The sequence below is a fragment of the Lacerta agilis genome, chromosome 1 (assembly GCF_009819535.1).
Source record: "Lacerta agilis isolate rLacAgi1 chromosome 1, rLacAgi1.pri, whole genome shotgun sequence".
Taxonomy (NCBI): domain Eukaryota; kingdom Metazoa; phylum Chordata; class Lepidosauria; order Squamata; family Lacertidae; genus Lacerta; species Lacerta agilis.
The window spans coordinates 67,112,049-67,130,923 of NC_046312.1; the positions used below are offsets into that span (position 1 = coordinate 67,112,049).

The window sequence follows — 18,875 nt, forward strand, 5'->3', positions numbered from 1 at the left end:
CGGCTATTTGGGGACAACGGTTATTTTATTCTGTTGTACTGCAAATTCAATACAGCTTTGCAGTATTTGCAATTATAGCTCAGTTTGGTCAAGAGACCTTGGTTTCTTCTGAGTCTCCTACTACACCAGGCAATCCAATATGCCTACTCACCTTGCCAAGCTCTACTTTTGTCCTCTACAAATGGTTGTAATAAGGTGTTCAGACAAACCTATGTTCAGCGTAACACTGTTGGAAAGAGACATTGGCAGGTATTTAAACAGACCCCCCCTAGACTGGAGTTAAAATTGTTACTTAATCCAGCAAAAGTTGGTATTCAGGATCTACGGGATAGCTCTCTGACTGGACTAGAAATAACATGTAGGTGTCCTGGCTTGCATTTTTTAAGTACAGAAAGTGTTGGTTTAAAGTGCAGAGATCTATTCTATTGATTCAGTAAAGTTCTGAAACTTTCTCTGTGTGATATAAGCTGGAGGTTTCTAGCTGACAAGTCAAGTTTCTCTTCTGCCTGGAAACAAGCAAAAGGTTCCTGATGTTTGGGTTATTCCTTCAGAGAAGCGGAGTTAAGTTGATTCAAACTAGTCCTTTTATCTCTTTCACCCAAGGTCATGCTTCCTATAATAATAGGCCTGAAGGAGCCTGGTTTGACTTTCTCTTTCCTTCTTGGTTCTTTCTACTTTGTTCCTGTGTGGTAATCTGTACATAGTATGTTGAAGTGCCTAGGTTTTTAAGTCTTATTGTTAAGGTTTTGCTGCAACTGGATTATTAAGGACTATGCCAATCCTGAAGAGTTGGATTTGTGACTGTTATGATCATTTACCTTTAGTAAATAATTACTGGATGAAGCTGGTTGTGTATGGTCTATTTTTTGGAACCCTGCATTGTGCTTACTCTGCTAACGTTGAGGTTTGCTCTGGATCATTATGGAGCAAAACCACAACAGTAGGCATCCAATGTACTGATCCTGAAAGGCAGATGTACGTTTCTTGGTACTTGTGGTGTGGAATTGCCTGATGACAGTCCTCTCGTCAATTTGCATTTAACTTAGTTTACAAACATCCACATACTGTATAACTATATTAATGCTGCCTGAGGCATGCCAGATGGACATAATGTTGGCCATTATGAAAGCTCTAGAGTCAGACTTGTCTTGCAGCTCTGGAAAGTACCGGTACGTCAGTGGACTAGTAACTTGACAGCTGCATTCACTTTTGAATGTACAGTATGACTTATCACAGACATGTATATTAATTTGGTCAATCTGTCCAGATACATGACAAAATAAAGGAAAATACCCTTTCTTCTTTCATTAGTCAGCATTTTTCCTGTTTTTGCAACAACAAAAGAAAACGAAAATTACTAAATACAAAGTATATTTTAAATACCACCAAGTTGTAAATTCAACACTTTTTCCAGGTATGAATAGGATTGCACTGTAAACTACTTACAGCACAATTCTCTGCCTTTACTCAGCAAGACAATCCTATTGAATTCAATTGGACTTACTACAAGTAAGAATATATGATTGCAGTCACAGTGTTCTGTTTTGCTGCTTAAAGTTTATTTTTATTTTTCTCAGACATCACAGCCTTCAATCCCTGACATCCTCACCACTGGCAAAAGTGTATCTTAAAATTTAAAATTTTGTATTTGCTCCTGTGGATGTGCATTCATGTGCAACATCCCATAATCTTGCAAAGTCAATATTGATAGACTCCCAACAGGAGGGAATGCTGACCTTTAATGATAACAAAGGCTATGGTTATAATCTTTTGACTTCTTTCTCAGCACTATATTGATTTAGAGTGCCTTCCCATATAAACATTACACAGATCCTAGAGGACTTTGTAAGGAACCTATAAAAATCACAGATAACGTAAGTAATCTTCATTGACTACTCACATATTTCTTCTCAGAACTGAAGCAAGTCTAGATTACTCCATGCTCTGAATAGTCCCATTTGTATCTCCTTGCCCTAAATTGTTATTGTAGAGGCAGAGATCTCTTTGGAACATTCATACCCCCAAAGAAAAGTTGTCACAGTCAGAAGTGTGATGTTTACACAAACAGAACCACAACAGTCACATTCCTTTGGGAGTAATCTGTTTTTTTTTGGGGGGGGGCTGTTGTCAGTTGTATAGCTCTTATCTTGGTAAGGATTTATTTTGGGGAGGGACCATAGCACAGTGATACAGCACATGTCAAGGTTCAATCCCTTGGCTATCCAGTTAAAAAGTATCAGGTAGGTGATGGGATAGACCTCTGCCCGAGACCCTGAAGAGCAACTACTTGTCAGAATTCACAAAACTGGGTAACATGGACTAATAGAGCTTTTATAAGGCAGCTTCTATGTACTATTATGCCTTCAGTGAATTTTATGTATGTCCAGCTTGTTGCCCTTAATAAGCCTCCCAGCAAATGGATATCTACAATCAGAGAAGTATAATTCATTCCAAACTAAACATGTGACATCACTACATGGGAGGAAGGCACCAAAGTAACTTTTGCTTTGCAAATTATATCACTAATAGGCATATAGTGGCATAGCCTGTATCTGACAATGCATCAAAAGTGCAAACATATTCCTAGCGTGCATGAAAAAGTTATCTGGTCCTCCCCTGCTTCTTGGGATATTTCTGCTGCTTTATTACACTAATATTCTGCTAGTGCATTTTTACACTTGATTTCTTGGCTTATTAAAAACCAAATGGACCCAAAGTGTGCTGCCTAAGGGACTGGCAATAGATCTTTCCTTCCTACTCTGCCATTGTTTAGTAAAACTTCCCACTGTGTATTGACTGAGCAACTCACACAATCAGGTGCTTGATCAGTGACATGTAAGCTAATTCTCAGATGGTTTGAAAAGTATACACATGTTATGAAAGACAGCAGGAGGTAGAAGGGCTTGCACCCAGAAGCAATTGTTTGCAAAATGTAGTACATAACCAGTAATTGCTCCACTATAGCTGTTATATCTTACTTACACCACATTTAAAGTTTAAACAGAAGTTTGGACTACTTAATTCTGGCAGTAAATAAGGAAAGAACTATTTCCTGCTGTTATTTTAATTAGGTTAGTACATAATCTTGTTATACTATCGTAAGTGGAATCTGATTTACAGAATAAGTGCGATCTGCAACAAAATGTTGCAGTGTAGAGTGCTCCTGTTCAGGTTACCAGACAGCTGTTCCCATAATAATCCCCCCATCCTTGTTTTATGTTTCACTCCCCAATAATTAGTCAGAATTCTGTGGCCACAGAGCATGCTATCTTCACTGAGCTGTTTTGATTCTTCACCACCCAAGGGTTTATTCCTTAAATACTTTCACAAACCTGCTGATACCTCTTCCTCCTGTGTGTGAATGGTACCATTTTGGCAATATATAGATCCACACTTGGAGAACTGAGTTCAAAATTAGTAGTTAAGATAATGATGATAGGGGGGAAAGCAGAAACATTAGATTTACATCCCTTTAATATTGAACAACAAAGCTTCTCTTTGTACATAATCCAATTCAAATGTATTATAATTAGCACTTCCAGCATGAACAGTCTGTATTTACAATCTGTGAGTTAGGATGGGAAAAGCTAAAGAAGATGCATCTTCAGTTTGTGTATGAAACACACTTCAAAATGTATTACCGGTATTTACAAAGGTCTCAAAATTCACAACTCTTCTGCATGTGAGAAACATTTAAAATTGTTCCGCTTCCAAAGGATTTTTGAAATGATTACTGTTGTTACAGTTTAAACCCATGAAATCTTCAGCAATGCCTTCATTGTTTTTGAGTGACTTCAAAACTCATCCCAGTATTTCTATAGGAGCTGCTGCTTCCCTGTAATCTGGTTTGAAATCTGATGTAAGTATAAGCAATAAAATTTAACATAAAATCCTAATTCTGTTGTCCTGGGCAGAGAAAGAGTCTAAGAGGTGGAAATCATATATTCCCAAGGTTCATGTACAGAGACATTATACACATGAAATGTTCTTCACTCTTGCGTAAGGTGTGTGCAGAGTATTAGTAAGCAAGAATATGTCAAACTTTTTATAGATTTCAGCTGGCATGGACCTTTGTTGATTGAAAATAAAATGTAAATAAGTCTATTGTTCCTTTAGCCATATTAGGAGTTAATCATCCATTCCTGGTGTTTCACCTTGTTGTATTCTGGAAGCTATTCTAATGGCTTCTTCCAAAGACTGCTGCTCTCCAAGCTGAAATAAACAAAATGTTTTACTGAAATACATTTTTTGCTGCAAATTTAAATTTTTTTTTTAAAAAAATACTGTTTATTCAGCTTCCTTGAATATAGCAGAAAAGGTAGGTGCAGTGCTTTTTTCCTTAAAAAATGTTTAGGGGTACTCTCATTTTCCTACTCCTATTGAAATACTGCCCCTCAATGAAGCCAAACTTAAGATTCACAAAATGTCTAGGGGTATGCAACCCCCTGCATACCCCCAGAAAAAGGCACTGGGTAGGTGTATATCAATAATACTTCTACATATGTAATTGCAATAGCTCATGATCAGGATCTAATCACCATAGGCTAACTTTCTTTTCTTTGAACAACAGGCCCCCTGTCATATTTCAATGACCTTTAAAAGGTGCCTCAGCTGAAAAATAAGTTTGCCATAAAAGCATGGGGGCCTGCTGTTTGAGAAACCTGAATCCAAATGTGTGGTGCTAAGTGCACACTCTACTCTGGGCCATTATCGGGATTATATGGACACGGAGGTGATGGATGGTTGGTAAAAGACCTTATGTGAGAGGCAGCAAATGTCACAGCCTAAAAATGGCTTAAGAGTGTTTCTTAGATGCAAAATGTACTGTAGTGACTCAGCAGCCTGTGGTGACTCAGCAGTCCTTTCTCATTAGTATTCATTGTTTACCAGAAGGTTCCAGGCTGTCTGAGCCCTCCTTATACTGTATAGCTACATGCAGGTGTGAGAGTTGGTCAGTCTTTCTTTTGTTTTCAAGCTACTGTATGCAGTTCACTGGTGTCTCTCTGCAACTGTTTTTTGAGCTATGCACCCAGTCGTAGCTGAGGACTTATAATTGCTATGCTTACTGATATGCTTCAGTGAAGCATATTTGCTGATATAGTGAACTGTTCATGTGATTCATCTGCTGAGTTACTCTGTTAAACTCTTTACATGCCCTGGGGTCTGAGAGACCAGGTATGCATACCAGGAAAGTTATGGGGGTGTCAGGACCCTAATCCTGACAGGGAAGGGAAGACCTCCAAGGGTGGAAGGCTGGAGGAAGGGAAGCTCCCAGGTGAGAGCTCGTACCCTTTGAGAGAGGATCCTGCATTTTATTTTCTCTCTTTTTTCATTTAAATTAGTTTGTTTTTTATTGCATTATGAAAGATATTCATTAAAAAAATATGCAAAACAGGGGAGCAAATGCTGTCAGCTGATTAGTAGGTGAATGTGGTTTTTTTTGGGTGGGGAACAGATATTCCCCACCACCCCTGATGTTTGGGCTTTGTGGGGAACTGGCATCCACAACCAAATAGCAGGATTTACCGGTAACTCCTTTCCGATCAGTTGATTCACAGTTTGGCTGTGTGAGCTGGTATTCTGTGGGGAAGTAATGCATGCAGCTAAACTGAGCAGGATTTAACCTCTGCTCATCAGCTCAGTAGGATTCAAATCTCTCCCTGAAAAATAGGGCTGGGGTTGCAATGAAACCGCAGGCTAAAATAGACCCCCCTCCACTTTATTGTGGTGCTTTGAAGTCCTGATTGTGGGACTTCAAAGTGCTAATTCACCAATGATTTCATTGTGACATCAGGTGACTGACAGGCAGGCAGCCCCACCAGCCAGTTAAATTTGGCCGAGAAGGCCAATCCTGATAAGGATCTGGCTGTTGGTACAAAAAAGGTTCCCTACCTCTGCCGTAGATTGTAAAGCATAGGGACAAAATAAATAAATCTGTATTAAAAATAACAAATATCCGAAGTTTATTTCATATTTACCTGCACTGCAATTTGTGTTCCATTGGATGTTGCCAGCAATGTAACAGGTCTAGAATCTGCAGTTACTAAATGATGCCCATGTTGCTGATGTCCAATTTCTGGTGAAGCACTATGGAATGCTGCTAAATCTTGAGCCACGATGGCAACCTTCGAAATAAAAATACAAAATTTGCTAAACATTGGAATATAAAAAACAATTACTCCTTTAAATGCTCTCTTGCAAAGTGCCCCTCATTCTTAATATTCTTTAAGAAGTAGATCGGTCTTATCTGAACAATTGTTAAAAAACCCCTGTATCTGTGGCATGATATAATCACACATGGACAAACTGAACAAGCTCCAGTTAAGCCTTGGGCTTGCACCCAACCGCCCTACCTTAAGGGATGGGGGGAGGACTTCTGCTGAGTTTTGTTTTGTTTCACTAATACAATCCAGGCTTAGTGTTATGTTCAAACCAGGGATCCTGGTTTAAAATGAACTTTGGCTAGTTTAATGAAGTTGGCCTATAATGAGGCTGCTTGGTAGCATTTCACTGAGTACTTAATACTTAGTAGAATTTTCATAAATACAAATACATTCTTACATAAATTGTTGTGGGGGGCGCGCTTATTAATGGAAGAAATGCACTCGTTCCTGAAAACACAACTGTGTCTGCACCCCCACAGCCCTCCCCCTTTCTCCTTTGTAACCCTTGTATCTCAAACTGTGTGTTAAACTTTTTGTGACTCTCTGTATCCTTGCCCACTGGTCCTCCAAAATGTTTGCATAAGAACACACAAACCCACCCAAGTCTGGAGAAGGGATCTTTATTAAGCAAATAAAGCTGTAGGACAAATGCACACACAAAATAAAATCCTGTCAGGTGCAATTCCCTGTAGATAAAGGGAAGGGACATCATCGTTAATGGACACTCCCAAGGACAACGACCACCTAGAAAACACCTTTTGTATCTAAATGTGAACCTCCACCAGAAGGACCCCCTCCCTTCAGACACCTGGTCAAATCCCTTACCACACCCATGTAATGCTATTTTCTCTTTTCTGTACTGTGTCAAAAGTGTATAAAAGTTCGCCTGCTCTTTTGTTCTTGGTTCTTCTCCATCGTCTGTCATGTGAGCAAGAACCCTGTTGCCAACAGTTCTATACTTTAAAATAAACTGATCAGGCTTGACTAGCCACCTTGCTTTTCATTAGAACTCTGGTCTGGTCTCTGTTATTTGTATGCCAGCAGGGGTTTCAAACAACGTCCTGCTGGGGTTCAGGATTCCACCCAGAATCGGACCCTTTACCGGGATAATTCCCATAAATTCTTACAACAATATTTAATAGCAATATTACCTGCTGTCCTTCAGTGCCCTCTGCTGTGACCATTGCAACGGAATGTGTTCCCGCAGAAGAAATAACTGCATCATGGGCAGGGACTGTGATTGTGGTGCCATCTTGTGTTACCATAGTGATAGTATTTCCAATGGCCTGCATGTCAGCCTGAGATATGTTAACCTTAAATAAAACAAAATTGTTGAATTAAACGGAAAGAATTACATTTGAGTTACAGACCTTAATCATACAGTATTGTGCATTTTTAGCAAGCAACATGTTAACCTGTGGTGGTAGCACTGAAGATAAACACCACCAAGTTTAAACAAGCTAAGTAAAAGTTAAAGCATTAAAAAAAAATTCAAGCTTCCATAGTAACTTTACTAAACTCTCTACATCATATTGTTCAATGACCTTGCTACGTTTTTTTCTATTAGAATGGTGTCACGTTTATTTGTTTTCTCAACGTGTCAGATGCTAATTACAAAATTAAAATAAATCTTAGCATCTTCTGCCTATTCATAAATTGTCCAAAGGTTAAAGAAAAATAAAAATGGAAACTGGATTCTTGGGGCACTTTTTGCTGCATCAAAAACAATAGTTTTCTCCCCTTTCCTTCAGTCCTACATTTTTGACTGGAGCCTGTCCTAATGGTAGAAGTCAATAGGTAGGAACAAAATTTATTTCTGCAACTTGTAACTACTAGAGATACTCACTCTAGCTAATGTCAGTGATTAGTGTTTACGATATTACTACATCAGAATAAGTTGTATGCCTCATTGTTTAAAATAGAACCAACATAATACCAATTGACTTTCACATAGGGATTTTAATATTTGTAAGCATAATCAAATGGGGTGACTAAATGGAAATATCTCCACTTTTGAAAGCCATTTTGTATGGATAGCATTAATATACTAAAATACTCACATGCTGAGTTCCATCTTGGGAAATAAGTGCCACTTGCTGACCCAGTCCAGTTTGAGTCACTGTAGCAACCTGTGCAGAAACGACATCCTCTCCTTCCACACCTGTTACGTAAGTTATCTGAGATCCTTTAAGAACATCTTCACCTTGACCTGTTTATAATTAAAAAATTAAAAAAAAAGATGGACTTAGTTCATATGCAATCTACAGTAAAAATGAGATGAATTATGCCAGATATCCTTTGTGATTGGCATTCATATCATGTTTGCATAGGTTATAATCTAAAAGAAAGAAACACTGCGATTTAGCTTTAGTTAAATATTAATCTTTGCCTGCCAGCACTGGGATACAACTATCATCAATGGTCCATTCAAAAAATTATTCATTAACTAACACACTTTCCTTCCAAGGAAAAAGAGAGACTCCATTGTGTAACAAGTGATGAAACAGTGTAGTATCTAAAGAAATGTTTAACCCCAGCTAAATATAAACTTTCATCCTAATCTCCATTTTTGTAAGTAGTAATTAGGAATCCCAGAGTTTACTTAAAAGGGCTTAAATTGTATTGTATCAGCAATGGGACAAGGAGCCAGAAAAATGAAAGTCCCTTCCTCCAGTCCAATGAGCTTGAAGACAAACCTTGCGGACAAAACCAGTTATGAAGCTAGACAGCAAGCAGGGGTGGCTCATAATGGAGAAAAAAGGGCAGCTTTAACTATGGTGGGAAGCAAGAGGTAGGCTCTACCAAAGATCTGTATTGGGACCAATGTTATTTTATGTATTAATAAATTACCTGGAGCGAGGGTTGAGTAGTGAAATAGCTAAGCTTTTAGATTAAACAAGACCAAATTATTCCAGGTGGTGAAAACCCAAGCAGATTTAAGAAATCCAAAAACTCTCTCAAAACTGGATGAATTAACAACTAAGTCACAATTTATGTTGCTAGCAAAGTAACAAACATCAAGACAACAAAAATATTGATGGGGCTGAACTGGCAGTGACTTTTCATAAAAGAGATCTTGTGGTTGTGGTGGACAGCTCCATGTAAGCATCAGTTTAGTATATTGCAGTAATGGCTAGTGTAACGAGGCAGAGCAGTATTGCCACGCACCCATTACTGGATTTGAAATATGGGGCATTCAAAATAGAAGGCCACACAGGTCAAAGAATCTGCATCACAAGGACAAAAAGAAACACAATATGATCTAAGACCAATTTGGTGGAAGCAGGCACTGCTTTGGAAGTACTAAATTGTCTACCATTTCACACATCACCCAACAAAAAAACAAACAACAAACCCTTGCTGCTAATTACAAGTTGTTGTTTTTTAAAAAATTCCTTAGTTTCAGTGCTTTAGTTCCTCCTCTGGTTAAAATGTAAAGAAGTATTTGAAAGGTGTAACAGTTTAGGTTGCTAATATAAGATAGAGTCACATACCTGGAGGTGGCTCAAAAAATGCTTCTTGCTCCTCCTCTATTGGCTCTGTGTCATTGTGTGCTGTCCGCTTGTGCATCGCAAGTGTGGAAATCTGCTTGTAGGTTTTCCCACAGTGATTACAGTTATATGGTTTGGAATGTGTATGTACAACATGATGTTTATATAAACTGGAATATTCTGTAAAACGTTTATCACAGCCAGGGACTGTACATACATACGGCTTCTCCCCTAGACAGAAAGACAACAAAAGTAGTGAATATGCTGTGTTAGAAAATCTTGCAACTATCCTAACAATGGCATAAAAATGTGCTGTTTTATAATGATTATTATAAAGAGAATCTCTAATTCAACAGGGAAATTAGGAACCACAGCACAGCTCAGTTTCATGATTTTTTATACCAAATAAACTGTGGTGACTGTCTTTGTCTTTAGAATACAGAGATTCAATATGGAATGTGAAAGGCATTGACAAGTAAAAGTTACTCTGCACTGCAACACTTTTAGTTTTTGTATCACTGATACTTGTATTAACAATGACAGTTGTCCAAATGCTTTTGTATATGGGCAAAGGAGGTAGTTCTTATACTTGCAATCTGTATGTTGGTATTCTGGCAAACAGGAACCAATCTTTCTCCCTCTACTGGAAATACTACATTCGTATTTATCAGAAGGTGCAGCCAAAGATTTGGCAGGGTATTTCAAATCAATATTTGAACTTCTGCCTCTTACCATTTTTGTTTCAGGGATTGTCACTTCTCTCTGTCACTTCTATTTTCAACCCCTTGCAGACTTCCCATTCTGCTATTTTCTCTAGACCAGACCATCTTCTAACCTTGCTTTCCTAGACTCTGGTTACTCTGTCTCTTCTTTCCTAACCTTCTGTTTGCCTTTCCACAGTACAGGATCAGAAAAGAACAGCCAATGGCAAACAGCACCCCTTAGATCACAGTAACTCAGCCAATGGCAGCCAGAAGCAGCTTTCTTACAGCCTTGCCCCTTCTATAACAATCAGGCAGCTGGACTATTCATTGTCAGAGATGCTTTCTCTGTTACAAAATATCCTTAGCACATGACAATGCATCTGATTGCCAAACATTGTTCTGTTTATTAGATCTGCAAGTCTGTTATATGGGATGTGTGCACAATTTAAAATGTTATTGTTCCTTTAACTGAAAAGAACACACACACAAAATAACCTCTGTCTCTACTGCCACCCTCACTCACAATGTTTGAGAACTATAAATATTACTGAATGCCAAATATGTAAAAGAATGTATTTGAGCTATGGAATTAGAAGAACAATTGTGGGCTCATCATAACAAGAAATGGGACCAAACTACATGTTATGTTAATCAAACAATTTTAAAAGTATGTTTGGTCTGCCTCCCTCTCTATTGACATGTGGGAAGGAGGGTTATTTTCCCGTAAACGGTAAGGTTGTGTGCCAGCTCTGGACAAATCCCAGATCCCAGACTGAATCAGGCCAATCCAGGGTTTGTCCCAAGTTGGTTTAGACAGCCCCGGATTGGTTCCACTTGGAGGAATCTGGGGCTATCAAAAGGGATGGTGGTGGTTGAGTGACAATGTTTAAACTTAAATAAACATGTGGTTGGTGGTGAAAAGGAGACAAAGGCAGAGACTCTGGTCTGCCCTTCCCCCCCATCTCCTTATACCAAACACATGTTTTTTAACTAATTAAACTCAGGGCTGCACAAGCCTCTCTCCTGAATTTGGTTTGCAACCTGGTTCAGGGCTGCCCTATGTCAGATCAAGTCTAATCCAAGGTGCCAAACTATGTCATGAACTGGATTGGGGCGAGGCGTAAACAGTACCTTTGGAGGAAACAGCAACTTTGAAGATTTTTGTTGGGAAACCAGTAGGGGGAGCAAAAGACGAAAGCCCCATTCCCACCTGTGTGGGTGAGTTTTCTCATCAAACGAAGTGGCGAGTGCTAAAGACACTTTTGAAACTGTGTGCTTAACATTACATGCAATTTCAACCTATGTGAATTCCATTGTTTATAAAATTTCTCACCTGTCCTTCACTATAATGTTCCAGGATGGGTTACAATATAATCATACAATTAAAAACAGTTTATACGATCAAAAATATTCCAAGCAAAAGCAGCACAGTATAGGTTGAACAAAACAGAATAGGTCCCACACAGAATAAATAGATACATTTTCAAAACTATAACTGGAAGTCTTTGTCACATTTAAAATTATTATAAGAAAAATTCTATCTTTCAGATACCTGTATGTATTCTCACATGATTCTTGTAATTAGTTGCACTGGCAAATGCTCTTCCACATCCTGGCTCTGTACAATAATAGGGTCTTTCCCCTGTATGTGTCCTGATGTGAACCTTTCTTATGTTCGATGTTGTGAACGACCTACCGCATCCTTCAAAGGGGCACTTGAAAGGTCTTTCACCTAGGAAAACAAAAATAGAAATAGGCTAATCAGTACACTTACTTTAAAGCATCTTACGACTCCCTCACTTCAGTTATATGTAAAAAAATTGGTACTAAGTTATATGTAAAAAAATTCACAGTAAGTTTGTTACTAAGCAGCCCCTCCAATCTTATCTTCTTTTGTCTATTTTTATTATGAGCTATATGTTTTGGCTGAGATTTAGGTGAATATCTGTTTCTAATGCCTGATTTTTAACTATATTTATACAAAAACATACTTTTTAAACTTGGGGAAGCTTAAGTTTGCAGGGTCAGAACCATCAACAGTTGAAGCAACAGGGGAGGAACTTCAGGGTGTGCTACTGTTTGCTTCTGCATCTTTACTCTCACTCTACATGCAAAGGGTAGGGACCAACTAGAAGCTGCAACAACCCATCAACATCATTATTCAGATTGTGTACACATAATATTTAATTCATAAAAACAATCAAAATGTAATTTTGGTAATCAACAAAACATTTTTAAAAGGGCAGTTGGGACACCATCAAGGCAAAACATTTTGTATATATTATGAAACGCAGGGAGCTCTTTAACAAACGCTGGCATTTCTGCCTTTCAGTTTGCTAGTTTTATAGGAAACTACATTCTTCAGAAACAAACCACAATCCAGAGTGCTAATTCAGGGAGTTTATGGGATTGTGCACCCCCAGACAAATAATCAATTCCCCCCCCCCCTTCTGTCACACTCCACCACAATGTCTGAATATCCCCAAGGCTTCAAAAGTGATTTGTCACGGAGTATGAAGAGCTGCTGCTTGAGAAAGAAAAAGTCAATAAGACTCATTTTGCTAGCTGTAGGGTTCTCTGGATTGTGGCTGGAAGTTATGAAGTAAAGTTTTAGTTATTCACCTGTAAGTACACCACTAGACATGTTCAAATGTCTAGTATCAAATTCACCTATGAAGTAATTCTAAAAATAAAAATGCATCTGTTCCCTACTGTTTAACTTACACACAACTATCTTAAATATGGCTATACTGATCAATATTAAAAACCCTTCAATGAATGTTATATTGCTGGCGTACCCTCATGCTGATGTGCTGTATTTTCTCATGTGCTTTTGCTAAGAACTGTCGAATCTCTGTATACTTTCATGCCACAGAGAGAAGCCTAAGAGGGATGGGTGAAAGCACAATTTTTATAATTCAATGTATTACTGAGATATTTATCTAATACCCCATCACTATTATACAACACTGGAAGCTCAAAACCCTTCAAGGGTAACTATTCAGAAAGGTAGCTATTAGCTTCTTGGTAGGAAAAAAAACACCCTCTGCACATCACTCCTTAGTAAGTTTTGTCAGTTTTCTGCCAAACAGATGTATGAGATTTTAAGTGTACATGCTATAGTGTTATGTTGCCATAGCTTCTGTAATCCTTACTTAATGCTGTGTATCAAATTACAGGCAGAAAACAAGTGAAACAGACTTAGATCCACCCAGCAACACCCTTTCCAGTTTTAAACATAAGGAATGGAACGTCCAGAAGAATGTCACACAACCAGTTTATAAATCCTGCCGTTGATATTTCTCACTTTTTTTCAGAAAGCAAGTAGCTGGGTTATGGTTACTTTAGAGTAGAGGTGGGGAACTTAGGATTCTCCAAATGTTGTTGGGCTCAAACTCCCATCATCAGTCGCAGTCAGTACATCCAACTGTCATGAATGATGAGAGTTGCATCACAACATCTGTAGAGCGGATGGGAGGGGGAGGCTGCCAGGGGACATGATGTCACCACAGGAAAAAATGCCCCCTTTTACACAAGGCTTGGGTTTGGGGGAAGAAGGGAGGGGCCAGAACTACATGCAGGGCTGGTTGAGAGAGGCTGTATGCAAAGACTGGCTTCTGCTCTGGACTAAAGCTTGCAACAAGAGACACTCTTGGGATGTAATGTTCTTCACTCCCTCCATCAAAGCTCAGGTATAAATATGTGTAAATAAACCATATTTCTTAAAGATACTACAGTCTCTAGCGTGCCTCGTTCCAAAGGTACACAAACCCTGGTTAAGTGCCAGGACCTCTGCAATCTTGTGCACTGCTCAGCAGAGATTGGGGCAGCCGGTAATGATTCTATGATTCCCCATCCATTTTAGAAGTTAGAAAATGGACTAATTAGAGCTAAAAGGAAGCACATTCACCTTCCTCATTACCTGATGTTCTTGACTCCCCAAAGATACTTCACTGTGGTTTTCAACTCAGGAGTGCATTTTAAGCTAAATTAATATGAAATATGTGTTTGAAATGCTGCAGAGACCAGAAAGCAGTGAAGGGAGTGGGTGTTTCTGCTTCTAACCCCTCCCAGCTGTTTCCTCCAAACTGGGGCCCATGGTAAGAAACAAAAGCTCAGAAGGATTGTGAGCAAAAAGCAACAGGTGGATAAAGGAATCAATATGCACTCTCATCTACCAGTTCTGTGCTTAAACCACCCCACTTTATACAAATTCATCATAACCTACGTTCTAACATGTAGGCTATCTTGCCATCACACATAGTTTAGCCCTTAAGCTTTCAGAAGGCAATTGAAAGTGGAGGGGCGGGTTTGGCAGCATAAGGAAAGGAATCCTGAAGCATATGTATGAGCGACTTTGTCCTAGGGTCAGCAAAATAGAGTAAAGTTTTAGATTCAAGAATACATGCCATTTCACACATTACGTTTTTATAGTTACTTATGGGACAGAAAGTTCAGTTGCTGCAAAATACAGCAGCTAGATTTTTAAACAAAACTATCTATACAGAGCACATTTTGCTAGTGTCAGAACAGCTACAGAAATATCGGTATTTTTGTTCAATATTTTGTGTAAAGAGAGTGAAGGATTTGCAATTTCAAAATGTTATTGTGTAAAAAGCAATGAAGGCTTCAAAATAGATTGTTAGACCAGTTAAGAGCTCAACAGAGAGCATGCTTACCATGATTGCAGAAGTCAAACTGTGATCAATCAGTTAAGATTCCATAAAAACCCTCCATTTTCTATACATGAACTGTTATTATCAGAATAATAGACAATGGATGCAATAAATATGCCATGTACCTGTGTGTGTTCTGATGTGCTTCTGTAGGTCTCCTGAAGTCTTGAAGGACTTTGTACAGTTCTCTTCTGAACACCGATATGGCTTCTCTCCGGTGTGGGTTCGGACATGGCTTTTTAATCCATAACCTTGAAAAATACAGTATAAATAATGTTTTAAAATCTAAGACTATCTGGATGATCATAACCATCTTGTCTCAATTTTTGAACATCTTTACTTCTACACGGACTTAATTTTCCATTGATCTCCATGTTTTATATGTCTTTATTTCACACTAACAAAATGGAAGACGTGTGTTTGCAATTCAGAAAGGGTCACTTTTGTCACTTCTTTTCTTGCATTATCAAATGGAAAATTCTGTCAATTATGGGTAATGTAAACAAATTTTTGTTCTGGGTTTGGTACAGATGTGTGGAACTGGTGCTTTACTTTTTTACCCTTCCCTCCAAGGACCAGATGGGTACCTAAATGTCACGGGACAGTCAGAAAGGGGTTTGGAGCAGAGGGAGGGGGGAGAGAGGAACAACCAAGAGGCTGTAGAAAGCAGTAGGCAGGAATGAGGAGGGACGAGAAAGGGTTAAACGGAAACAGTCGGGTGGAGGAGGCAGTCTCTGATGTTGCAGAGGGTCAGCACCACCCTCGGCAGTGGAGTGAAGGGAGAAGAGACGTGAGCAGCGTAGGCGTGTCGCTTTGCCCAGACTATCATGTTGGGGGCGGTCCTGTAAGCCAGCATTGCTGGCAACTGAGAGTGATGGATCGGATGCGTGAAACTGAGCTCGGGCTTGTAAATATGTACTTAATAAATATGACACAAACGCAGCCAGCCTAGCAAGTGCATTTCCTCGAGGGAGGCTTCCACACGATCCTGACAGCTTGCCAGCAATGTTTGACGCCTTTCACGAGGGAGGATAAACGCCAGACATGGAAGGAGCAGGAGCGATCGGCAAAGCCCCAAAAGTGGCACAGCAAGGAGGTGTGGGGGGTCCGCTGGTGGCGGCTGAATCAATGTCAATGGAGCAGCTCTGGCAACCCGATGTGTGCGCAATTTGTGCATGTGCAGAGCGTTTTTCACTGGTTTTTCGGTCTGCGCATGTGCAGAACGAATTGTTCGGGTTACGTCCTTTTTGGGTTACGTACTGTAACCTGGAACGGATTAAGTACATAACCCGGGGTACCACTGTATGTCTTCTTAACTAAACATGTGCAATTTCTTCTAGTACAGTGGTACCTCGGGTTAAGTACGCTTCAGGTTAAGAACTTTGCTTCAGGATAAGAACAGAAATCGTGCTCTGGTGGCGCAGCAGGAGCAGGAGGTCCCATTAGCTAAAGTGGTGCTTCAGGTTAAGTACACTTCAGGTTAAGAACAGACCTCCGGAATGAATTAAGTACTTAACCCGAGGTACCACTGTATTCTTTTAATTCATGTAAGAAGTCATCAGTCGATCTATAAGAAAGCTAGTCACAAGTTCTCATTTTTAAAAATTAAAGGTGGGGGGGCATGAAGGAATCCCATGACCCTACCTGTTGCAAATGCTTTTCCACAACCTGGATGGTCACATTGATATGGTCTGTCTCCCGTGTGTGACCTTTCATGTACCTGTTGAAAAAGGCCAATCATTTCAGGCTGTGATATGTATTTTTCAATATAAGTTTTCACTGCTCCACAACTGGGGCCTTATGAGGCAGTCATCTCAAAGAGTCCTTATAGACATATAATCAGCCCACAAAAGCTTTTCATCCAGCAGAGAAATCCTGTTGGTGGTGGTGGGCAAGTGACCATTTGCCGGTTCCCTCCTTCCCCTTGCAATCCCCAGCGCCACCTCCCATAATGCTCCACACAGAGCCCCAACCCTACACAACAGTGTGGGAGGTGACACTAGAGGCTGCAGAGGGACTTTCCCCTGAGTAGAAGTCTGCTCAGGAGACATGAGCAAAGATTATATTCAATACTCTTTGTACAGAGCGGTGGGAGGCCACAGCAGAAATCTAGTTGGTTATGTCTGACAACAGGAATTAGCTATGCCAGACCTATGTCCCCTGTGCAAGTTGGTTGCTATCTGAAAAACACAGAGGTACTGTGTATGTAAGAATGCTTGGAAGGCACTTGCTGGTTTTTAAAAATAGGGACAATCATAACAATGTCGTAGTCAAAATATCTGGAAGAAAAGATAGCTCCCTCTGCTCCCAAATCAAGAAAACATCTTCCTCTACAGAACTAGCAAAGAAGCTCTATGCTTTAAATATATATTGTGAAGCACCAGGTTTAAAATATTCACATTATTTTGTTTGCAAGTTACCAGCTGAAGGAGCAAACAAAATCAGAAGCTCTATCACTATACACAACTCCTTTAAAACTATCAGCAATTCAACATTATTCCATTTGGACCACATCCCCATTACCCAGAGCAGCTAGAGACATATAGAGTGTGAGTCAGAAACTCTTTACAGAATCACCTGTCAAATAAAGTAACCAATGGAGAAAACAATGAAAACTGGGCCACTTAATATGTCAGTGGTATAAGCAGGCCCAAACAGAGGGGGGGGGGTCATATGGGCCACTTGGCTCGGGCCTCCGATTCCAAAGGGGGCCTCGGTCAGCATATTCACAATCGCTCACCATTATTTAAATGTAAATACTTAAAACAATCCTTTTCCCTTTGTATTTTTAAAATGCACTATTATTTATATACTTACTTATTTATAAGACTTCGGAGATCCCCAGGGTAAAAAAAAAAAGGGGGGGGGCACATTATCTACCTGGCCCAGGCCTCTGCCCGGCTCTGCAAGGGCCTGGGTATAAGAATCTGAGCATTAAGGACACAAATTCAGATTGCCGCCTGGCCAATTGAAACACACCTGCATGGCTTTATGGCCAGCATTATATTGCCAAAAACTATTGGAAAGCTTTGATACTATTTCAGCGAATACCTTAAGATGATGAGCAGTGGTGTACAGTTTTCCACATCCATCATAGTCGCACCGAAAAGCCTTGTCTCCACTTGACTGTGATTTACCTGTCACTCTTGTGCTATGGCTTTGCAAGACAATCTAAGATGAAAGAAATGACATCATGAACATTTAAGATATATATTGAAACATCAAACTTTCTATTAAATTAGGATATCTGTGTTTCCCATGTGATTTAATTGCTAAATTCTGAAATAATTAGCTCTGTATAGGGGTGCACTGCTATGAGCTCCCTGAAATGTTGGAAAAAATCCCAGGATTTGTGAAGCTAATTATATTAAAAGATCTGTAGCATGGCATATCACCAGCTCTTCAGGGAAATTTGCTTATAACCATACTATAAATCCTTTGTCAATTTAAATCATGTACCTACGTTCTTCCCTCAAGCAATGTTGAGGGCTAAGATTAACATAAGAACATAACATCAGATGAGCCTACTGGATGAGGCCAATTGCCCATCTAGGCCAGCTTCCTGTTTTCACAGTGACCACACAAGATGTCTGTGGGAAACTCTGAAGCAGGCCCAGAGCACAAGAGCCCTCTTCCCTCCTGTGATTTCCAGCAACAGGTATTGAGAATCATTACACAACTGTATTGACAATTGTATCAAAAGCTTCTCTGCTGCACCACCCTGGAGTTGGCACAGCAATGCCCCCTCCCAAATGACCCCATTTCAGCCCTGATCAAGATCTGGCAGGATCTGTTGTATACAGCAGATCATCCCCTGGCAGGGTAAGAATTGCTCTGAAA

The 18,875-nt window shown here is 39.6% G+C and overlaps 1 protein-coding gene across 3 annotated transcripts in view; it reads right to left on the reverse strand.

Moving 5' to 3' along the window:
- Window positions 1–3,456: 3,456 nt before the first annotated feature.
- The window catches only part of ZNF143 (zinc finger protein 143), a 29,198-nt gene continuing 13,779 nt past the window's right edge, over window positions 3,457–18,875 (reverse strand). For all 3 annotated transcript variants that reach the window (XM_033152745.1, XM_033152735.1, XM_033152756.1), the window contains 9 exons: window positions 18,087–18,206; window positions 16,680–16,755; window positions 15,161–15,286; window positions 11,912–12,091; window positions 9,659–9,886; window positions 8,225–8,373; window positions 7,316–7,477; window positions 5,979–6,125; window positions 3,457–4,212 (listed from right to left, as the gene is read on the reverse strand). In XM_033152745.1, the coding sequence (XP_033008636.1) occupies window positions 4,129–4,212; window positions 5,979–6,125; window positions 7,316–7,477; window positions 8,225–8,373; window positions 9,659–9,886; window positions 11,912–12,091; window positions 15,161–15,286; window positions 16,680–16,755; window positions 18,087–18,206 (1,272 nt within the window). In that variant the 3' untranslated portion in view covers window positions 3,457–4,128. The remainder of the gene's footprint in view (window positions 4,213–5,978; window positions 6,126–7,315; window positions 7,478–8,224; window positions 8,374–9,658; window positions 9,887–11,911; window positions 12,092–15,160; window positions 15,287–16,679; window positions 16,756–18,086; window positions 18,207–18,875) is intronic.